This window comes from Kuraishia capsulata, genomic scaffold (assembly GCF_000576695.1).
Source record: "Kuraishia capsulata CBS 1993 genomic scaffold, Kuraishia_capsulata_scaffold_3, whole genome shotgun sequence".
In the NCBI taxonomy this organism is placed as follows: Eukaryota; Fungi; Ascomycota; class Pichiomycetes; order Pichiales; family Pichiaceae; genus Kuraishia; species Kuraishia capsulata.
In genome coordinates, this window is record NW_019172952.1 from 488,242 (window position 1) to 510,299 (window position 22,058).

The following is a 22,058-nucleotide window of genomic DNA, read 5'->3' on the forward strand; positions in this document are numbered from 1 at the left end:
ATAGCCAGTTTCTGAATTTGTAAATCTATAACAAAACATTAGGATTTCGCAATATCGGTGGGGGACTTCTGTCCCACCACCGTCAGCAATTCACCCAAAGAGAAGTAAGCATCACTGAGCATTTCCCACCTGCACCCTTGAAGACTCTCTCTCACAACCTTCACCAAAGACCTGCAATGGCTCAGGTCAAGAGAAAGTTCAGTCTTTTCATTGGGACCAGCCCGAAGTCTTCTGAGTAATGATCTCAGCAGGTCAATCAGGAATTGCTCCGCTGCCGGATAGTGTTGATCAGAGTCCACCACGGCACTCAGTTGTTTCCCATTGGCAAAGAAGCAGTATGACCAAACTACCAGCGTTGAAATGTAAAGACACCATGGTCTAAAAACAATTGCATCTTTGTAAGCTTGGTACTTTCCGTTTGTAGAAGAGGAAGCTGACGCCGCAGAACCTTCTCCAACCAGGGTGATGTGTTGGATCAACAGCAGAGCATGAACTACACACTGAGTAGCTTCAGGCGATTCGGCCCATCTTTCAACTGATACAAATGCCTTGTATCGATCTTTGTTCGCCAACGGACGACCTGTCAGCGAAGGCGATCCACAAAAGGCCAGAATCTCCAAAATCGAAGTTTTAGAGGTGTATAAGGTCAAGTAGGAAATACGGTACAGTGACCGGCATGCCTCAATGGCTTTGGAAGGCATTCTGCTGAGCAGTGAATACGACCATGTCTCTATTGCTCTGGCCAATATCGTCTTCCTTCTCAATTGAACTGAAGCTTTTTGGGCGTATTCCGGGTTCACTATAACAAAAGGTTCTTTTTCCTCCCTCAGTATACTCCAAATAACATTCAGTAAACCGTGAAGTATCACCAATTTAGAGAAACTCGACAATGTCACGGGGAGAGACCGATCGTCCATCAATCCTTTTAAAACATCCAGAAACAAAAGTGGTTTCTTTGTTTCGGCATTTAGGGTGTCTAACCGTTTCTGCCATATAGAAACATCGCTGAGTTCCCACAAGTCTTCTTGACATGGCAATTCCAAACGAATTTCAGAAACAGAAAGTGACGAAACATGGCCAAATAGAACCGAATGTTGAGCATCCATAACGAAAATTAGAAATACTACCCTCTTGATAGACTCCTGTTCAATCCACAGTTCCCATTTCTGCTGAGGCGAAAGGTGGGCTTGTCTTTTGCTCTTCGAACTCCGCATGTTCGTACACGATCCATCTCGTTTCAGAATTGTGATGATGGCACTGTGGAATGTAGCTGAGATCTCGTGTTGATGCCGCGTAGAACCCATCTTAGCAAATGCCTGAATCAGAGCTAGCGTTTGTATGATCCATAGTTTGGACGGTATCAAGTCTGAATGGCTGAAAACCTTCCATATAAGCTCTTCGTGGATTTTAACAGCTGTCTGGTAGTTATCCTCGGTATCTTTAAGCGCACCAAGAGTCAGGACCGCAGTTAACAGCAAAGGAGGGATCGTTTCGGGGGTATTGAAAAAAGTGGGTTTGTGAAGAATAGGGAAATGGTCATGAAAGGTCGTGAAATAAAGGTCAAAATTCTTTCTTATGCTTTCGGGCGAGAAGAACAGTTCCGCTTGTGTCGGTGGTATTCTGTTCAAAGTGGAGGATATCGATTGATGGAGGTTAATGGAGATTCGCGTCCATTTTTGTCGTTCGTTTTGCCAACTAAGTTCTAAAGGGATTTCTGCGTTCACATCGTAGTCAAACTCTAGTGTTCTCGGAACATTCGCAGCCTCAAGAACCGAGTCCACAAAGTTAACAGTGAATGGGGTAAACGGCTTCTTGAAGGTATTGTCGGCCTCGTTATCAGTCTCTAATGAGCCCTGGAGTGGAGCAGCAGAGCTAGGAACAAAAAGCCAACTCAAGTCATTATCCTGGAACATTCCAGTGGCAATCCCTCGAAAGTCTTCAGGGTCTGACAATTGCGAAGGTGAGAAATTGAAACTTTCCTTCCGATCCACATAAACTGCTTCTGGCGGAACTTGCTGGTATTGCAATTGTGGCTTCTCCGATGACTCATCTAACGCTACCATTTCTGACAAATCGCCTTCTTCATTCGATCTGGCTGCATTGGGTGTACTTGGCTCAACAGTTACCAACCCATCTGCATCTCCATCAGAAATATGAACATGGGGATGGACCTTCCTGTAGTGGGTCTTCAAAACGTCGGACCGTTTATAGCCCTTGCCGCATTCCTCGCATAAAAAGGGTCTGACAGCAGTATCTGAAAGAATTAGTAGGCGTTTATCTTGTTTAACCTCAGAAGCACTTACGATTGATGAGATGTCTATTCAGATGGCTCCTGTGGCTGAAAGATTTCTGGCAGCCTGGATGGTCACAGAAATGTCTTTGTACAGTCATTGAGTCAGCTGATATTTGAAGGCTTTGAAGCACTTCTAAATACTTTTAGACGCCTCTTGAACAACACTCCCTTGTTATGTCGCACTTTTAAGATTACCATGCTAGAAGAATACCAAAAGGGCAGTGGGTAGCGTCTGGTGAGCGCACGACGACTCAATCCTTATCTATTGGAGCGATTAGGAGGATGAGATGAGGGAGATAGTTTATGCGTTTGAAAGTTTAGTCAGTTCTGTAGGGATTCCATGAACGAATATGAGAATCATAATTGATGAGACGGGGAGATGATGAAATGGGTTCAAAGCCTTGGTATTTTTTGTTGTTTCAAAAAATACCCCGAGGCGAAACCTGCATAGATCAATTCTACCAAGCGAGATCAGAATAGAGGCAATATACTCGACCCAACGGCAAGAAAAAACAACACAAATACAAAGGTGGGATACAAAAACTAAACCTCAACAACACCAAACGTGGCCCCTTCCTTTTCTTGGGCTTCAATGTCGGACTTTCCACTGGAAAGCGACAAATCCTCAACCGGTTGATGGTTAACGTAAGACTCGAACGGAGCAGACTTGTCCACGTTTGGAAGAGGAAATATCACACACGCAATGAAGTAGGCAACTATTCCGAACAACAGAGACATTAACCAACCCATATCGTTAATGTAGGTGGCAGCAGTCGATACCGAGGTCGTTCCAAAGGTTCCAATGAAACCTGGAAGAGGCACCACGAAGCCCGCGATAAAGGCGAAAAAGGCCCGAATGTTGATCCCGTAGAAGTAATAATAGGAACCAGATCTGCTAGTGCGATAGCAATCGTTAAGATTGATGTTCCCCTTTCTCATGAAATAGTCCACAATCATGACCCCCACCACACTGCCCTGGAAGATACTGTAGCCGCTCATGAACGTCAGAAATCCGTTAGAAGTGGAAACAATTCTCCAGGGAACAATGGCAAATGCAACCACAAGACAAAGAAGCTGACCACGAACAGTATTGATCACCTTAGGAGCAATACACGACATGTCCATGGCAAAAGGCATGATGTTACACGCCAATGATGTCCCCAGTGTTGCAAAGAAAAACGAAAATGCTGCGAAAAAGATACCGGCGCGGGCTTTTGAGTTGTAGTGATGGTCCAGAATGGCATTCAGCAGGTCATATGGGTTCCAGTAGGCAGTTCCCCACATTTCATAAACGGCAGCAGTGCTCAAAATTCCAAAACAACCACAAATGAGTTGTGCCACTGGTAGAGCGAGCATATTTCCATAGATTTGTGCAGAAGGGGTCTTAGAAAATCTGGTCAAATCCGGCGATGTCACCACTAAAGCGGATGTGGCTCCCCAAATGGAGTTGCATTGAGACAACACATAGAAGGCAAAAGCGGTCTGCGACATGGCCGCGGGTTCCACCAAAATGCCAGTATCAACACCTCCGTTGCGAGTGCACGTCCAGATAACCACACCCATTCCGGCCATTGGCATGAGAACACACTTAATGGAGAAAATGTGTTTGAGCTTGTGTGTAGGCAGAGCCGTGAAAGGAATGGTGATCAAAAAAGCAAGGAAGAATGCCACCATTGTCTTGGTGTCGGTGTACTGCGAAGCAGGAATGTGATTGGGCAACGTCCACCAACTGGTGAAGATACATCTGAACATGATGGAGATGAACTGGCCCTCATAATACAATTGTACACCTCCCCAGATGATTCCCAGAATCGATCTTACCACTACCTGAAAGTAGTGGCCATAGATGCCAAACGAAGTCCGAGCCAAGACGGAAAAGCCGATGCCATACATGCTGGCTGCCCTTGCGTTCAAAACGATGAAAAACACCAGGAACACGTTTGCGAAGAAGAATACCAAAATCGACGCTTTGACCGTCATTCCACCGGAAACCATGGAGCTTCCCAAACTCCACGTGGATACGGCCCAGGACTCACTGAACCAATATGCGAAGAAGTTCCACCATGCCCAGGTCCGGTTCTGCTCAGGAACTGGACGCAGGTCTTTGTTGGCGAGCCGGGACGAGTTTTCGAGGATTGCAAACTTCTTGAATCCCGCAATGGATGTGAAAGCTCCCTTGAACTCCTGCCACTCTTGTTTGATAGTCTTGGCCTTAACATTTGCTTCACTGGCCACACTCAAAGTTTCGCTCATTGTTTGCCAGAGTTTTTGTTTTACCGAACCAATTGATCGGCTAAAAGATAATGGGCAGAATGATGGGGTCCGGCTCGGACCATCAGATATATAAGTATCAAGTAATTGATCGTTATCAAGAATAATGCATCGGGGACATTGACGACTCATGGCGACAATTTTCCAAACGATACAATTCTCTAATCTATCGTGGACCCATCCGTCCCACTTTGGTGCAGATGCATCCCACTTTGATAAGATAACGAGTCGGCATGCCCCATTCGTCACCCTTGTTAACAGGATCAAACGATAGAAACAATTTCGTTCTGGTTCAGTATTTTCCACTCTAGTTTACATAAAAACTAATCATATATGTACATGAGTTCAATTAGTTAAGCCTATATAGCTGGTGGGGGGAGTATTTGACCGAGCTTTCAGATTAGAAACCTGGCATACCTCCCATTCCACCCATTCCACCCATACCTCCGGCTGGAGCAGCAGGGGCTGGCTCTGGAGCGTCAACAATGGCGCACTCGGTAGTGGCCAACAGCGACGCAACACCAGAGGCATCAACAAGTCCGTTTCTCACAACCTTGAAAGGATCGATGATACCAGCGGCAATCATGTCGACGTACTCTCCCTTAGCGGAATCGTAGCCGAAGTTGAAGTCGTTTCCAAACTCGTCAAGAATCTTTCCAACGACAACAGAGCCTTCCTGGCCCGCATTTTCGACAATTCTCTTGGCTGGCTTGGTGATGGCAGATCTGATAATGTCAACACCCAGCTTCTGGTCAAAGTTGGCAGTTTTAACCTGGTCCAAAATTCTGGAAGCCTTCACCAAAGCGGTACCTCCACCTGGCAGGATACCCTCTTGGACAGCAGCTCTGGTGGCATTGAGAGCATCGTCATAACGGTCCTTTTTCTCGCCAACTTCAACCTCAGAGGCACCACCAACTCTGATGACAGCAACACCTCCAGAAAGTTTAGCCAAGCGCTCCTGGAGCTTTTCCTTCTCGTATTCAGAAGTAGCAGCATCGTCAACAGAGTTTCTGATCTGTTCACAACGCTGGACGATAGCATCCTTGGTTCCGTCTCCGTTAAGGATGACAGTGTCCTCCTTGGTAATGGTGATAGAACCAGCAGAACCGAGCAACTCAGCAGTAGCGTTTTCAGGCTTCAGGTCTAATTCCTCGGTGAACACGGAACCTCCGGAGAGAACGGCAATGTCTCCAAGAATGTTCTTTCTGTTGTCTCCGAATCCTGGAGCCTTGACACAGGCAACGTGGACTTGGCCTCTCAACTTGTTGAGAATACAAGCGGCCAGTGCCTCGCCATCAATGTCCTCAGCAATGATCAACAATGGTCTTCTCAGCTGGTTGGAGAGCTCCAACGAAGGAAGAACGTCCTGGATGGAAGAGATCTTCTTCTCGGACAACAGCAGCAGTGGGCGCTCGAACTCTACCTTTCCGGACTTGGCGTCAGTGATAAAGTAAGGAGAGATGAAACCACGGTCGAATCTCATACCCTCGGTCACCTCGAGCTCGTCCTCCAATGTCTTACCTTCCTTGACAGTGATAACACCCTCCTTTCCCACCTTCTCCATGGCAGAAGCCAACAGTCCTCCAATGTGAACATCTCCGTTGGCCGAAATGGTTGCAACCTGTGCAATCTCAGCAGAGGTGGTGATCTCCTTCTTGTTCTTCTGCAAGAACTCCACAACGGCCTCAACAGCAGCCTGCGATCCACGTCTCAGGTCCATTGGGTTGCATCCAGCAGCAACGTTCTTCACCGACTCGGTGAAAATCGATCTACCCAAGACGGTAGCAGAAGTGGTTCCATCACCAGCGCTCTCGTTGGTCTTGGACGCCACATCTTGCAACAGCTTGGCACCGAGGTTCTCAAACTTGTCCTTCAAAACCACGGATTTAGCAACAGTCACACCATCCTTGGTGATCTTTGGAGCTCCAAATGGTTGCTCTATTAACACGTTTCTTCCCTTAGGTCCAAGGGTCACGGAAACGGCGTCGGCCAGAGTCTCGACACCTTTCAACAAGGCGGCTCTGCCTTCAACGCCGAACTTGATCTCCTTGTGGGCATATGTACGCGACAACGACACAGCGGTCTTCTTCACTTGTGGGCGGGCAAATCTAAGCATTTTGTTTGAGCAAAATTGGGGTAGCTTTGGTGAAGGAAGAAGGAGAGAAAAGAGAGAAAAGTTATCTCCGGAACAAGTGGAGCTCTTCGTCTGGAAAATTCGACGAAAAAAGGCACGTGACCAATTCTGGGGAACGGAGGAAAATTGTTTGGGCTTTAGGTCTTGAAACGAGGTTTAAAGGGTTTAGATAGCGGTTTTTGTGTGTTGAAATCCTTAATACTTGTTTCTTTTGTTGCATCCTAAAGTTCTCTATTTTTCATCTGGATTTGGTGTATTTGCAAGCCTGATAGACGTTCAACCCGGCAAATTGATTCGTAATGTCCGTTTAAGTGCGCTACCCGATTCCCAAAACGGAACCTTCCTTCATTTTCCACCATTTGGTCCATGGTTAATTCATCACTATCAGTGGACTCAGTTCAAGCTCTTTTTAGCTTCTACCCGTTTCAGGACTGCGAAATAGACTTCCCTTCACTTGTGAATTATTGTTATAGAAAAAAGGAAATGATAATAGGCAACTCATTTCATTTGACCTAACGACGCTGAAGCAGAGATAGAGTGAAAAATCACGTGACTTTGACAAGACGAAATAATAGATTACTAGAAACCACCGACAACCGGCATTGACCTTCGTATGGTCATCGCCCAAAGACTGACAGCATCCTCAGCAATCATCTGCTCTCAATCAGCATCTTTTATACCTGTCGGGTGATGAGATCATTGTGAAGGCCACAGAAGGGCCACGCCGAGCCTCAGTATGGCAAACAAACTTTTTGGGTTTGTTCTGTCCAACCCAGCAGAAAGTCTGGAAACCCGTACAAGCACGTCGGCGGAATAATCTTTGGGGAGCTTTGCAAGTAGCTTTGAGGCGCTGTCACGGCCTTCCCTTGCTTTCTTGCGATCTGCACGTTGAAGCAGCAACGGTAGCTCGCCGATTGTGGGGTCGGAGCAGTAGGCAGGGTTGCCCGGATGTTGACGCCAGGACTCCGATAATGGACCCGCGTCGAAAGCTGTAAATCCCAAATGTTCCACCAGCTCCATGATTTTAGCCTTGTCTCCTGAATTGTCACCAGACACAGGTAGCGCAATGCGATTTGGATCGCCTTTGGGTTTGTGGTTGGTGACCAATCTAGAAGCGATGATGTTATTGAGCGCCTTAACCACGCTAACGCCCAGTATCTGAGAAACCCACTGGGATTCGGTCAGTTCTGCTTCCAAGTCTGGAATTACGCCATCCCTTGCTGGATAGTAATTGTTTGCATCCACCACGATTGCACCCTCTGGCAGCGTTGAGATAACGCTCTTTGGCAAATCTAGAGTGCGAGTCATGGGAACTGCGATGACGAGAACATCCAGTCCAAACGAGATGTCAGCAATTCCAACAGCCTTTGCACCAGTCTTTTGCTCAAACTCTTTTAGAGTGTCCGGACCCCGGGAGTTCGCAACCTTCACTGAGTACCCAAGTTCAACAAGCCTGAGAGCGAGCGCTTCTCCAACAAAGCCTGCTCCAATAATCCCGATGTTCTTCATATTGGTACTAACCTTTGCTAATATTTGTAACCGTGGGTACTATTTGAGATTCAAATGTACTTTGAGTAGTGGGAAGAAGCTGGAATATTTATAATGAATGTGGTAGGGAGCTTTTTTATGCACGCCGCATGGTATTTGTACGCAACTCTTCGGGGTACACCGAAATCCGGGTGCTTTTCTTTTTCCGAATGCCGAACGATTGACCGATTAAAAATGCTTTGGATCTAAAGTAGCACTATTTGGATATAGCAGCAAGACATGTTATCATACCTATCAAAAAGAATGGTCTGGGACGAAAACCCACCGTTTAACAGCCAAGAATCCCGGACATTTGGTTTTCCGGCAATTACGCGTGCGGCGTGCGGCCCTACGGTGTCGGTGTTTACACGCTCGGGGAGTAAATTATCCTCATCTCGGATCTAACGCGCGGCTAATCAAAGGCGTCTACAGAGTTACGGACGAATAAGGCCATACATCCTTCAATTATTACTAATGCTGGTTCCAATGCAATTCAATGCAATGCAACGCGTACACTGTCAACAGCGTTTATAGACTCTACACATGTCTCACAAGAGCTTGACGCTGTTGCTGGAAACCCGCACATACCTACCCGCTGAATAATTCGCGGGTAGCCTAGTATATCTCATTGATGCATCTCCCCATTTTTTTTGTTGTTTTTGTTGATTGTTTTTTGTTGTTTTTCACTTCTTTTTATTAGCTTGTTGGAGCAACAGTGGTATCTCTTCGACTGTTGGATCTGCGCCGCTGACTGGCTGTCCCAACTCCAGGCGCCAGGACTCAGACAATTTACCCGAGTCATAAGCAGTAAAACCCAGCCTCTCCACTATCTCCTGGACTTTAGCAAGTGCGACCGAGTCATCACCAGAAATAGGTAGCGCAACACGGTGTGGGTCGCCCTTTGGTCTCTGATGTGAAACGATTCTGGAAGCAAAGATGGTGTTGAATGCTTTGATCACGCCAACGCCCAATTGCTTCGATACCCATTGAGAAGTGGGAAGACCCGCAACGATCTCAGGAATGTTCCCATCCCTCGAAGGATTGTAGTTATTTGCATCAACTACGACCGCACCCTTAGCGAGTGTCGAAATGACGCTCTTTGGCAAATCTGCAACGCGAGGCAGAGGTAATGCGAGGATGAGAACATCTGCTCCAGACGAAACGTCAGCAATTCCAGCAGCTGATGCACCGGTGATTTGAGCAAACTCTTTAAGAGTGTCTGGACCCCTGGAGTTCGCTACTTTCACTGAGTAGCCTGTCTCAACGAGACGGGTAGATAGTGCCTTACCAATGGGGCCCGCTCCAATAATTGCAATCTTTGACATATGTTCAACTTTAATTTCTGATAGTATCTGTTATCTTTGATACTATTTGAGCTTCACATGGGTTATGACCACTGGGCAGAGGCAAGGGTATTTATATTCGAAGCGGTATAGCCCACTTGGAGAGCATTTTGCGCCATATGATGTGCTGCTAAGCAATTGATTGGTAGTGAATTCCTTTTTTTGTTGCACGGAATTTGAAAGTAGGACAGTATTACTAATGTATGTTGAGCTTGCTGCTTACATATTTTTAAAAGCATCCGCGCAGACGGTGCGGCGCTATATCTTGGTATTTGCACTCTCGGCTATTGAAGTGTTGTCTTCTTGGATCTGACGAGCGGCTATCTCATAGCATCATCGGTAGTTACGAACGAATTGGATGCTCCAAGCTTCAATTATTCCTAATACTATTTCCAATTGCGTCTATAAACTCTATACATGTCTCACAAGAGCTCGACGCTATCGTTGGAAACCCGCACATGCTGGCCCGCTGGATTCTTTTCGGGTAGCCGAGCAAAAATCGTTGGTGCATTATCCCAGTCTTCAATTCATTTCTTTCTTTCAGCGCGTTGAAGCAACAGTGGCAGCTCCTCCAGCGTCACGGTGTTGCCGCAGACCGGCTGCCCAAACTCCAGACGCCAGGACTCCGATAATGGACCCGCGTCGAAAGCTGTAAATCCCAACCGTTCAACGATCTCCATGATTTTAGCACGTCCGACTGTGTCGTCGCCAGCTACAGGAAGGGCAATGCGCTCTGGATCGCCTTTACGTTTGTAGAGCGAAACCAATCTAGAAGCGAATATGGTGTTGAAAGCTTTGACCACGCCGACACCTAATTGCTTTGAAACCCATTGAGATGTAGGAAGGCCAGCGTCTATCTCGGCAATACCCCCATCCCGCGAAGAAGCATAGTTATTTGCATCAACTACGACTGCACCCTTAGGGAGTGTCGAGATGACGCTCTTTGGCAAATCTGCAACGCGATACTCTGGAATTGCGAGGATGAGAACATCTGCTCCAGACGAAATGTCAGCAATTCCAACAGCCTCCGCGCCAGTTGTTCTCGCGAAGTCTTTGAGAGTATCGGGACCCCGAGAGTTTGCAACCTTCACTGAGTAGCCCGTCTCAACGAGACGGCCAGCGAGTGCCTGACCAACACGGCCCGCTCCAATAATTGCAATCTTTGACATGTTCCTAAACTTTAACTTGTGATAGTATCTGAGCTTTACATCAATTTTCACTACTGGGCACAAGGAGGGGGATATATATTAGATCAGTAAAACCCTCTTATAAAGCTTTTCACTCCAAATAATATTTTACTAAGCAATTGATGCGTAATGAATTCTGTTTTGCATGACTAATGCTCTTGGTGCATTATCTGCATGATCAGTGCGGCGCTGCAGCGTTCGGTATTTGCACGCTCAAAGATTAGATTGTTATCTTTTTAGATATGACGCGCGGTTTGCAATGGCGTCACTATCCGCGTCGTATGATTTCCGAGTTCCGAATTCTTTCAATTCTGTGGCCACAAATAAGGCTTGCAAATCGCAGTCGTAGATGTATGTTTCCGCAAAAGAGAGACCCGAGAACAGGCATGGTACCCAACTTGGTATGGGCTATAGGGTGCACCCGCCTAACTTCCAGCTCAGACTAAATATATGCAAGTCTGCTTCTCTTCTTCTTTTGGTTCGCCTTTGACTAATTGGGACCCTTTTAGTCAGATTTGTTTTGGGAGTGGCTCCGCATGCTGGCCACGAAGCCCACGGCTAAACCTCGCCTGATGTGTCCTACCCAAAAACAGCTCAACGTGCTAGATACGCCATTGAGGAAACAAGACATCTATACTGTTCCCACTGCTTTGGAAACTGAGTACCCCTCTTTCTTATGGACGATACCTATGGGTTTGTGCCCATAGTGGCAATGTTTTATGCGGTGTTTCATCCCACCGAAGGCACAAAGGTAGTGCACCAGGTGCCGTCTGGGTCGGTGATAACTCCAGAGAAACAAGACTCGTCCTCATTCCAGACGCCGCTTTTCGATTTCGATAGCATTAAGAATTACGTGATACCGAAGCCGAGCCTTTGTGACACGCTGGTTACCTTCAAAATCAATTCATACCGAATTGTAGGGTTCCCATCGAACATATACTCATCGCAATATGCCAGGAACTCGTTCAGCTTCAACTTCTGTTTCGTGTTTCCCTATGAAAGTGACACCACGCCCTACGAAGGACAGATCAAGAGGATGGGAAAGATGTTTCGAGCCTTGGAGGAACAATTCCAAATTTTGTCCCGCCATTCTGACAAAGATGCAAATGTATTTTTTAAAGCTGAGTCGCAAGCAGATAAGACCGACACCAATCCGCTGCTAGTCAAGAGCAAAGGAATCTCCGAAGACTCGCGCTATTTGAAAATGGTTACTGACGAAGACGATCATGGAATCCATGGAACAATGGATGGAGTGGCTGCAATACCCCCTGGCCAGCTAGAAGCCAACCAGCCTGAACTGTCTTCAATAGAGAGTCTCATTCAACAGATATTCCAGGATCTGAACAACTACTCGGAATGCCAAATTCCGATTGATGCTGCCAATTCTGTTGACATCAAGCTGTTTCCTATAATTCCCCCTCCGCCTGATATCAACTCTTCGGATGTTCCTGTGGTGACGGTGAAACTAGACTCGTTGGTGGATGTGAACTGGGATCCAACTATGCTCAAGATTTTGCCTTATATCGATGGAATCAATTCCATACACAAAATCGCGAAACTTGCAGAGGCTGACTACTTCTTGGCGAAGCAATGTATTCAGCACCTACTCCACTATAGATCGGTTGCTATAGTCGACATATTCCAGTTCTCCAACACATATGCTCCGACGTCGGAGATAATACGCTTTCTAACTGATCCGCAGATGGCAAGTGAATGCCAGGCCTATGTATTTTCAGAGCCAACCTTTGCCAATCTGCCTTTGTATGCCCCCAGGCAATCCGCAGCTTCTTCTGACAATGCAAGTGTGATCAGTGGTGAGGGAAAGGGTCAGTACCATACTCCGGTGGAGTCGGTTTCGCCAAAACAACTTACGTCGCTGAATAGACCTCAGCGAATTGTCAGACCCTCCAAGACTACACTCTTTTCGCTATACCGGTCGCTTCACCAGAGTCAGACTATGAAAGAGTGGTACTTGGAGCACGCCAGTGTCCTGAAAAACATTGATATCAGGAGGTTTGTTTCGTTTGGGGTTTTGCGTGGAATCATTTACAGGGTAAGGTCCTATCCTATCTCAACAAAACTTTTGAATTCACTTGATTCAGGATTCGATGACATGAAAGGTCGCAGTATTTTACCAGTTGAGAAGAAAAAACGGTCACCCACTTTCGTCAGAGGGGCTGTCATGGAAAGGCCTTCTTTCAGTGGTTTTGGTGCGGATGAAGAGGACGCCGTTGTTGATGGGGAAGATGGTGAAGATGCCGATACCGTCATAGATATGTCTGCTGTCGAGCAGGAGAGAATCAAGAGGGCTGAAGAGTCGCATCTGGTGAGGCTTTTGAAGAAGGCCAAGGACTTTGACGCCATTTGCACGGAGATGGGCAAGAGCAAGACTGAGGTTGAACACCTGCTCAATGGTCTTGGGCCTTGGAGTGTTATTAACTCATAGTAATGTATAATAAAAATATTTGACGACAAAGTGGTTACTCTATGATGCAAAGCTTGATCGAGAAAAAATATCGTATACGTAGTGTCCTACACCATTTTCTAACCATATGGCGTGCTTGCGACCAAAATCTGCGTATTTTCGGTCTAGTGGTGTAACGGTTATCACGTCTCGTTTACACCGAGGAGGCTCCGAGTTCGATTCTCGGCTGGATCATAATTTTTTTTGGCTTGACCGATATACTTGCCTTTATTACAGCCCAAGTGTATTTTTTTGAACAATTTCCCTAGTTCAGATTAGATCAATAAATATTTCAATTAGGGCCATATCAGGCTCGAAGATCCCTTCAAAACCCATTTGGTCGAACACTACCCCAAAAGATATCGGGCTTTCAAGGAGTTCCGAGAACTAAATGAATCGTCACTGTTACTGCGAGTTTTCACACAAACAAAAAAGTGTTCTTTGCAAGAGCGGAATGATGTCCGTGCCAGGCTCAAAGATTACTCGAGTGAGAACGGGGTGTTGGACTTGTAAGCAAAGGTATGTATCTTGAGTGATCTGTGCATGGATATGGATATGGATATGGAAATTCGGCTAACACTTAACCTTAGGAGAAGGAAATGTGATGAGGGAAAACCGGAGTGTAAGTTTTACAGAATTGGATCTGTGATGTTTTACGTTGACTAACGCCGATTTAGGCCAGAATTGTGTGACTTCGAATAGAAAGTGTGAAGGCTACGGTGTTAGGCTAACCTTTGATGTTGATGATAGCAGAAAAGGACTAAAAGCTGCGAAAAACTCAAAAGGTCAGGTGAAGCATGGGTTTAGAGGAAGGCCGAGAATATCGGAAGGTGTGAGCGCGGTGAAGCTAGAGAATGAGTCTGCCAATTCAATGTCGAAAAGTTCGACCACTGCTTCATCTGTTAGTTACGACAGTCAAGGATTGAGTGATATAACCGACCCTTTCCAGTTCGAATCTGCTCTTTATGGAGGATTGGATTATTTGTTGAGTGCTGGAGATTTTCTGGGAGTACAGCCTCCTAAGAGAAGAGATAGCATGGATTTGGCTGCAACTCAACGCGACAATCCAGACGCAAAAGAGGATTCTGCTCAAGCAAGCCCAGCCAATGATATAGCCGAATTTTCGCTGACCCCAATAATGCGGCAGCTTGACTTGCCATCTCCTCAATCGACAGAATTAACAGGATCCAAGTTGGCTGAGGAAATCATGACCTTCAACGATAACACCAATCTGTACCCATCGCCAGCTCTTTCATCAAGCCTTTCATACTCTGAAGAGAATATGATGTTGACGCATTTCTTCAACAAACTTTTGCCCTTGCTTGACTCTCATCCTAGTTCGCCGTGGCCAGAATTGGCTCTGAAGTATTGCGATTTTGAGATTGCAAGAAGCTGTTTTATATCGCTTTCGTGCATGCACTTATACGAAAGCCGAGGAGAGAATGAATTCTATAAGAGGGGACTTCTCCATATAAACAAGACGATGGAATACCTGGTAAACTATGTCAAAACCAGCAAAGAGGGTTTCTCAAATGACTCACCAGAGAACGATAAGGTGGTGGAGAGGACCGAGGATCCGGGTATCAATGTTGAGAGTATTGTTGTGAATTTGAAAAATGATGCGGTCAATAAGAAGAGGACGAGTTTTTTCGTGATATTGCTTCTTATCTATGTCCATCTACTGTTTGGAATTTTGGAGAGCGGCAGGTCCGCTCTGTCTAGAGTGTTTCTCAAGTTGTTCGCAAGTATCACCGAGGATGAAACTTTTCAAGTGGTTCTGCAACGAATTGACCAATCGCAAACTCTTATTTGTGTTCTCTCGTGGTTTGACACTATTGCGGCCATTGTCTCGCCAGATTGCCGTTTACCCTATTGTAATCCCCAATGGTACGGCACCAAGACGGACACTATCTCCACCGCAAAAATGAACGGCTGTCCTGGGGAAATTTTCAATTGCATTGCGCAGGTGTGCAAGCTAAGAGCAGACCTAAAAAAGGGCGAAATGCGGCCCGCTGCGATCGTCTCGGAGTTTGAACGGATCAAGAACGAGATCTTGAACTACAGAGATTATGTTCCGTTGAAGCTGCCAGGCGATACAAACGGTGTCACTTTTGAATATGAGGAAAGATTAAGAGGTGCCCAATGCTGGTCTTTGGCCGTTTATATCAAGCTTCTCGAGGTGTGCAAGGTCTCAGATGATTATCTCGATGTGATCCAGCAGGCCACCAGAGAGTTTGTCTTCATATACGACATGCTCAGTCCAGTATCGCCCATTTGCACACAAATGGTTTGGCCCATATTCATTATCGGGTGCCATTGCGAGCGTTTACAGGATAGAAACAAGTTTCGCAAGTATATGGAGACACTTTATCAGACCGTCCAGATGGGAACGGTGATGACAATGCGCAAGATCGTCGAGGAAGTTTGGTCTACGGGTAAGCATTCCGATGATATTTTGATGGGAAAGGAATGGCTTGGGGCTGGCATTGATTATTTGCCGTATTGAAAATTAATAAAGGGTGAGGATGCTGAAATTTCAGTGAATTTAGAGCTTTAGCTGGCTGATTGCCGAACCACGCGATTTGTGGAGGAAGTCAGACTCAAAAGTGACCGGACTAAGGTTAGAGAGAGTAGGCCCTAGAGTGTAAATTCAGGCTAATAATAGAGTCTATGACTATTTGATCACCAAGTTTCCAATGTATAGCCAGACTAGTGCTAGTTGCTTTACCAGACTAATAGTGCTAATAACCAGCCATCCCACATAGAGCTCACTACTAGCCAATAAAGACCCCTAAGCAGACCGAAACTGCGAAGCTTCTAAGTATTTTGAAATGTACTGAGGGTGGGGGCTTATAATAATTAGCCTCTCGGTACAGTTACCCATTAAATTGTACCAGATTAAAATATCCGCCCTGAAAAATACGCCGCATCTCAGAAGCCCGGGGTCCCGTCCGCTGGCCAATCAGACGCATTCACTTAGTAATACTCGTGTCTGGCACAGGAGTCATCCAAAATTAAAAGCTGGCAACTCCGAATCGGCTCTTGGGGGTACAACATTACTATCTTCTTACACATTCTTTCTCAACCCATTAGACATTGTTTATTATTCCATTCTTTTCCTTCCAATTTCATTCAGAAAAGATTATATCATTGCAATGTCCATCAGGCTATTATCAAATGCAAGACTACTGTCTTCTCCTCTGAGCTTGGCACTCAGACGCTGTTGCAAACAAGGCCCCAGCCCTATCCCTGTTAGATTCATACAGACGCTAAACGCCAGAACTCAGGACATAAAGAGAATTTCGGATTTCGACGAGGGCTTTGCCGACAAGGAATGGTCTAAACACAGTCTTCCCACCAAAAACGGTCGGTTTGTGGAAACTGCCCCTGCAGAGAAGACTACGACACAAGAAGAGCCAAAGAAAAGAAGAAGAAAACTACGTCCACGCAAAGCCCTGATAACGCTGTCGCCAAACGCATTGCATCATTTGAGAAAATTGAGCTCGCAGCCCAATCCGAAGATGATCAGAATAGGTGTGCAGAATAGAGGATGCTCCGGGCTTTCATACCATCTGGAATACGTTACCGAGCAGGGGCAATTCGACGAGCTGATTGAACAGGATGGCGTTAAAGTGTTGATAGATTCCAAGGCCCTGTTCAGTATAGTCGGCAGCGAGATGGATTGGATAGATGACAAACTGAGCAGCAAGTTTGTTTTCAAGAACCCGAATTCGAAGGGCACTTGCGGTTGCGGTGAGTCCTTTATGGTTTGAGGTTAAGGGAATATTTATGACATCCATCAATTTATGACATCTATAATGACTTTTATATCAATCATGCATTCATTAAGCGTTGTATGTAGGACCGGGATCACTTAGTATTGAGGACAGTCCCTCTGAGGAACCATATAGAGGCAACTGCCATGAACCCAACAGCACCACCAGCTATCATGAATGGAGTGATAGTTTCGGTCTGAGGCTCAGGCTCAAGACCAGGCGTAGCATTTTTAGGAAAACTGGCAGCCTCCACGAGATGGACAAACAGCTCGTTAAGCGATGAGGACCACGAGGAGGATATGTGCAATGGCGACGGCAAAAAAAGGGACCTGGTATATGGCTCTGGTTGGATATCGGACCTCTGTTGCTGCCGATCTAAATCAGCTTTCAAAGCAACGTATACCACCGGAAGATCGTCCAATAAAGGATACTGCTCGCGTAGGTTCAGCAAGTACTGAAATGACTCTGGATCGGCAGAGTCGTATGTATAGCATATGACATCGCATTGCTCTAGTCTCTTTTGATTTTCCAAAATCGCAGGTTCGAGCTCACCAAGTTCCTCCAGAATCAAGTAGCATTGCTTTCCTCCTTTTATTTCCACGCTGTTCACGACTATGCGTGGTTGTATAGTTGGAGAGTACATCTCGCTGTATGGCCTTCCCAAAAATGCTTCAAGCAACGACGTTTTACCAGAAGCAGGCGCGCCCAGAACGAAACAATTGAACACAGTTCGATCATTAACTGGAGTTCTAAACGTCTTGCCGTTGCGCTTTCTAAATTTCCGGGGCTTCGTGATTTTGAGAGCTGCAGTGGTGGAGCCATTCTTCGCACCACTGTTGAAGCCCAGGTATCCAAGGTATGCCAGCGTAGTTTTATAATCCAGAAACGTCGTCATGCTCCATTGAGCTAGCCATCCCTGTAATGTGACATAACCCTGTTCGTTGCAAACACTTGTTCGTGGGAAATTGGACTCATCCCACATCTTAGGAATGCCCGAGGTTGGATAGAACAACTGCGCCAGTTCAACATCACTCAGTCCTCCATCATTGTCTTTGTCAAACAGCAGAAACAGGTCTACCAAAAACTTATATCCAACAGGAGATAATTCCACACTTGCATGTGCCGGAACGTCAAACCGCGGATGCAGAACCTTGTCGTCTATTGAAAGTGAATCGGTATAGTTGAAGGTTCTTAGTATGCCCCATATTGTCTCGTGCCTGCCCGTGTCGGCGTAAATCTCATTCAACGTAAGAAATCCAGTTTGAGTGATTCCATTTTCCTCTTTAGTCGTTCCAGAAGCGTCCGCGATTGCCTTCTTGAGCATCTCAAGCTCGACTATATCCAAAGACTTGTGGAAACATCGCTGCTGCAAGTCCATGAATTCCTGGTCGCTCAGAAAGCCATCCTGATCTTTATCACATAGGTAAAACACCCTTTTCAAAGCATGAACCGCTAAGGGTTTTAAGCAATTCTCTTTGTAATCAAACAAGGGAGCCACTGGATGCGTGACAGCCCGTTGACAAAGGTAGAATGCCTGGTTCACGTTGTAGTTCTCCTTAGCACTGCAACGAATGCACGACTCGATCTCCTTAAACTCCTTGAGAAGAGGCATTAACTCATCAACAACGGTAATTTCACCTTCTGCCATGGGCACAAGATCAATTTTGTTGTTGCAAAGTACGACAGGTAAATTCACTCCAAGTGCCCTGAACATCATGATCCAGTAGAGCGATATTCTCTCGTAAGTGTAATGGTCCGAATAAACCAGCCATATCACGTCAGCCTGTCTTATCTCTTTTTGCAGAGTCACAATGTCTGAGGGTGAAGTATCTATGAGTATGGTAGATTTGGGAGCATATTCAGAGGATGAGAAGTCTCTTGGTATGGTCATTGGAGGTACAACGTGTTGCAAATTGGGGACAAATTTTTCCTTCACCAATGCGGTGATCAGACTGGACTTGCCAACCCCTTCATCGCCACAAACGACGACACGAATCTCGTCGGCAGACATGGAAAAAGGTGGTTGTGGATATAGTTGTCTTGTTTGGCTATCAGGTTATCTATTTAGGCAGTGCTTAATTGCACGGTCTGAATGGCAGAACATTGTGTCTGGTAGATTGCACGTCTCATAATGGCAGATTGCCTGTCGCTGGCAAGTCGCCACATAAAGGAACAGATGTAACTACACAATAATTCTTTCTAATCATATCCACAATTCTTTCTTTTTTATTGGTTGTTAGACTGAGTATTCGATGGTGAGTCTTTGGTGATACTTGAGTGTAATTTTGCCAATTCCTGATACTAACCGTTTTCGCCACCAGACATCTATTGGTACTGGATACGATCTGTCTAACAGTATCTTCTCGCCAGACGGAAGAAACTTCCAGGTTGAGTATGCTTCCAAGGCTGTTGAGAACGCCGGGACTTCTGTCGGCATCAAGTGCAAGGATGGTATAGTACTCGCTGTGGAGAAGATATTGACATCCAAACTGCACGTTAAAGAGAACTATGAGAGATCCTTGACCATAGATAGACACATTGGTGTGGTTTGGTCGGGTTTGATACCCGATGGTAGACACCTTGTTAACAGAGGAAGAGATGAGGCTCAATCGTACAAGTCGCTGTACAAAGATCCGATCACAGTTCCTGGTCTGGTAGATAGATTGGGCTACTACGTCCAGAATTACACGTGCTATAATTCGGTGAGACCATTTGGAATCAATGCTATTATCGGAGGCAAGGATGCTAGTGGATTCCATTTATACATGATTGAGCCCAGTGGAACATACTGGGGTTACCGTGCCATTGCAGCTGGTAAGGGAAGACAAATAGCAAAGTCCGAGCTGGAGAAGCTAGATTTCGATGACTTGGATGTGGAGACTGGTCTGATAGAAGCTGCTAAGATCATTCATCTTGCCCACGAGGATAACAAGGATAGGGACTACGAAACAGATCTCTTGGTGTGTGATGCATCCGGTTACTTTCACAAGCCCAGCGCGGAACAGCTGGCGAAGGTGTATGAGGCTCTCGACAATCTGAGTGAAGGTGACAGTGACGACAACGAGATGGAAGAGTAAGAGGTTATCCGTCGATTTCAGTGTGATCATCAAGGCAGTGGCTGTAACATCAGTATGACTAGTTAGACCATTCAGTCTCTCTCCTCCATTATTGTTCCTAAAAACCCAATTTCCTGTTACTGAAGATGCCCGATTAAGCAGTATGTACTCGTAAAGATGAATTCTCGCGCTCCAGGTCTTGCAACCTCTTATTGGCCTCGCCGCTCTCGTACAGCCTGGCTTCTCGTTCCGCCTTCCACTTTCTCGTCAATTCGTCAATTCTCAGACGCGCAATCGGCGGAATTGGTCCGTCTTTCGGATCTTGAAATCCCCCTTTCAGAACCTCATTCTCCTTCTGGAGTTGTCGTATCTGGTCCCGCAGATCTGCAATTGTAGCGCTGTCTTCAGCTCCTTTTCGGTCTGAGTTGATACTCATTTCAAGAAAATCTTCGCACAGACTTCGCGTGGCGGATGAATGGTATTGGAAGATGATATCCTGCAACTGGGCGATCGATTCCATATCCAGCCCTAGGTTTTTCCTGTTCGAAAGCCTCTCAACTTGCTGAAAAGCTTGTCTAACAGACTTCAAATCCAGAACTTTGGAGTAGGATTTGATGAGGTTTTTCGACAGCTTGATATACCTTTCGATTAGCAAGTCGCATTCATTGGTCGTAGCAGATATTTGCAGATTCTGTGCTTTAACCTCTGACCTGGTGCGATTGAGCTCGCTCTCAAGACCAGTCCTCTCCTTATTAAGGGTGGCTTCAGCAGTATGTGCTTGTTCCAAATCTTTTCTAAGCTGCTTGATCTGCTGATTGAGCAACTCGATAGCCTGTTTCTCGGATTTGCTAGATTTGTGCTCGCGTTGGCTCGCGGCAAAGAATTCTTCATGCTCGGCTTCTTTCGACGATAGAGTTTCCATTGTCTCTCTGTGTTTGGATGTCAATTCCTCAATTTCACGCACTTTTCCTGTAAGTTCAGCCTCAATTGCAGAGAACCGCGACTTGGTTTTCTCATGCTCCGACTTCAGCTGCTCCATAGCAGCTATCTTCTCCAAAATTTCTTGGGAATCTTTGGAATTTGTTCTTCTCAAAGTTTCCAAAGCTTCTTCCTGCTCTTTTATGATAGCCATTTGGGAACTTATCGTGTTTCTCAGATTCTCATCGGACTTTTTTGATTCATCGATGTCAAGCTCGAGTTTGGCATGTCTTTTGGATAATTCACTAGTGAACTGGCCCAAAAACCTCTCTAATAGTTGCAATTTGTCTGAATCTGGACCTGATATCTCAGGAATTTTAACGCTATGAAATTTGAACTCACGAGACTGGTTTTCCACCAGCTTGAGCACTCTCAAAGTGAACCCTTCCAGGTCATTGCTTGCTTTCTTCGCCTCTTCTTGGAACTGCTGGAAAGAGGTCAACATATCCTCAAGCTCCTGAGTCAAATCCGCCGTTATGCTCTTTTCTGTGTTCAAGGCTTCTCGCAGAATTGCCTCTTTATTCCTGTATTCTGATTCCAGTCTCGTTATGTCCAACATATCTCCTTCGCTCAGGTGTTCTCTCATTATATCGGTCATAAGCTTCAGCTGAATTTGCAGATATACTATTTCTCGTTGCAAGCTCTCAACGTCATGTGCCTGTAGACTCGAGGTTCGTAGGGTCCCTTCCTCGTCATCAAAGAATCTAGACAAGTGCATTGGGTCTTTGAAAGATTCAGCATCCAGAGAATCCTCAAAATTTGAGCTCGTATCGTTCGATTCGTTTAGCTCTGAGTCGCTGTTTACTGGCGAGTTGATTTTCAACTGTTCCAGACGCGAAATGACTCCTGATCTAGGAATCCATTTCGGGGTAAGCTTAGCTGTGGGATCAGGTCCCAAGTCTCCATGTGACGACTTGTTTGAAAGCACCATTGCTCATAAAGCGCAGATGGTTTCAATCACGAAATCTCCGGTTTACCAGCTTTGGAAATTCTCCAGTCCGATTTTAGCCTAGTATAAAACCACAAACG

The 22,058-nt window shown here is 45.8% G+C and overlaps 12 protein-coding genes across 12 annotated transcripts, besides 2 other annotated features; 4 read left to right on the forward strand and 8 right to left on the reverse strand.

The window, feature by feature from the left end:
• Positions 1–38: 38 nt before the first annotated feature.
• On the reverse strand, positions 39–2,391 carry KUCA_T00002503001 (uncharacterized protein; the record flags this gene model as incomplete). Its single annotated transcript, XM_022602761.1, has 2 exons — positions 39–2,254; positions 2,304–2,391. 2 exons carry the CDS (start codon positions 2,389–2,391, stop codon positions 39–41), a joined length of 2,304 nt encoding a protein of 767 aa, XP_022458534.1.
• A 445-nt stretch (positions 2,392–2,836) lies between these two features.
• Positions 2,837–4,696, reverse strand: KUCA_T00002504001 (uncharacterized protein; the record flags this gene model as incomplete). Its single annotated transcript, XM_022602762.1, has 1 exon — positions 2,837–4,696. The coding sequence occupies one exon, from the start codon at positions 4,694–4,696 to the stop codon at positions 2,837–2,839; it is 1,860 nt and encodes a 619-aa protein (XP_022458535.1).
• Positions 4,697–4,964: 268 nt separating this feature from the next.
• Positions 4,965–6,680, reverse strand: KUCA_T00002505001 (uncharacterized protein; the record flags this gene model as incomplete). Its single annotated transcript, XM_022602764.1, has 1 exon — positions 4,965–6,680. One exon carries the CDS (start codon positions 6,678–6,680, stop codon positions 4,965–4,967), a length of 1,716 nt encoding a protein of 571 aa, XP_022458536.1.
• A 714-nt stretch (positions 6,681–7,394) lies between these two features.
• Positions 7,395–8,207, reverse strand: KUCA_T00002506001 (uncharacterized protein; the record flags this gene model as incomplete). The annotated part of the gene is made up of 1 exon (XM_022602765.1): positions 7,395–8,207. One exon carries the CDS (start codon positions 8,205–8,207, stop codon positions 7,395–7,397), a length of 813 nt encoding a protein of 270 aa, XP_022458537.1.
• Positions 8,208–8,908: 701 nt separating this feature from the next.
• KUCA_T00002507001 (uncharacterized protein) lies at positions 8,909–9,550 on the reverse strand (the record flags this gene model as incomplete). Its single annotated transcript, XM_022602766.1, has 1 exon — positions 8,909–9,550. The coding sequence occupies one exon, from the start codon at positions 9,548–9,550 to the stop codon at positions 8,909–8,911; it is 642 nt and encodes a 213-aa protein (XP_022458538.1).
• Positions 9,551–10,095: 545 nt separating this feature from the next.
• Positions 10,096–10,737, reverse strand: KUCA_T00002508001 (uncharacterized protein; the record flags this gene model as incomplete). Its single annotated transcript, XM_022602767.1, has 1 exon — positions 10,096–10,737. The coding sequence occupies one exon, from the start codon at positions 10,735–10,737 to the stop codon at positions 10,096–10,098; it is 642 nt and encodes a 213-aa protein (XP_022458539.1).
• A 694-nt stretch (positions 10,738–11,431) lies between these two features.
• KUCA_T00002509001 (uncharacterized protein) lies at positions 11,432–13,201 on the forward strand (the record flags this gene model as incomplete). Its single annotated transcript, XM_022602768.1, has 1 exon — positions 11,432–13,201. One exon carries the CDS (start codon positions 11,432–11,434, stop codon positions 13,199–13,201), a length of 1,770 nt encoding a protein of 589 aa, XP_022458540.1.
• A 622-nt stretch (positions 13,202–13,823) lies between these two features.
• Positions 13,824–13,841: a sequence feature (Short protein (KUCA_T00002510001, CDK26538.1) was converted to a misc_feature.).
• Positions 13,842–13,896: 55 nt separating this feature from the next.
• Positions 13,897–13,911: a sequence feature (Short protein (KUCA_T00002510001, CDK26538.1) was converted to a misc_feature.).
• A 179-nt stretch (positions 13,912–14,090) lies between these two features.
• KUCA_T00002511001 (uncharacterized protein) lies at positions 14,091–15,725 on the forward strand (the record flags this gene model as incomplete). Its single annotated transcript, XM_022602769.1, has 1 exon — positions 14,091–15,725. The coding sequence occupies one exon, from the start codon at positions 14,091–14,093 to the stop codon at positions 15,723–15,725; it is 1,635 nt and encodes a 544-aa protein (XP_022458541.1).
• A 649-nt stretch (positions 15,726–16,374) lies between these two features.
• KUCA_T00002512001 (uncharacterized protein) lies at positions 16,375–16,992 on the forward strand (the record flags this gene model as incomplete). The annotated part of the gene is made up of 1 exon (XM_022602770.1): positions 16,375–16,992. The coding sequence occupies one exon, from the start codon at positions 16,375–16,377 to the stop codon at positions 16,990–16,992; it is 618 nt and encodes a 205-aa protein (XP_022458542.1).
• A 97-nt stretch (positions 16,993–17,089) lies between these two features.
• Positions 17,090–19,006, reverse strand: KUCA_T00002513001 (uncharacterized protein; the record flags this gene model as incomplete). Its single annotated transcript, XM_022602771.1, has 1 exon — positions 17,090–19,006. The coding sequence occupies one exon, from the start codon at positions 19,004–19,006 to the stop codon at positions 17,090–17,092; it is 1,917 nt and encodes a 638-aa protein (XP_022458543.1).
• A 120-nt stretch (positions 19,007–19,126) lies between these two features.
• Positions 19,127–20,072, forward strand: KUCA_T00002514001 (uncharacterized protein; the record flags this gene model as incomplete). The annotated part of the gene is made up of 2 exons (XM_022602772.1): positions 19,127–19,173; positions 19,352–20,072. The coding sequence occupies 2 exons, from the start codon at positions 19,127–19,129 to the stop codon at positions 20,070–20,072; spliced, it is 768 nt and encodes a 255-aa protein (XP_022458544.1).
• A 133-nt stretch (positions 20,073–20,205) lies between these two features.
• Positions 20,206–21,960, reverse strand: KUCA_T00002515001 (uncharacterized protein; the record flags this gene model as incomplete). Its single annotated transcript, XM_022602773.1, has 1 exon — positions 20,206–21,960. One exon carries the CDS (start codon positions 21,958–21,960, stop codon positions 20,206–20,208), a length of 1,755 nt encoding a protein of 584 aa, XP_022458545.1.
• Between the last annotated feature and the right edge of the window lie 98 nt (positions 21,961–22,058).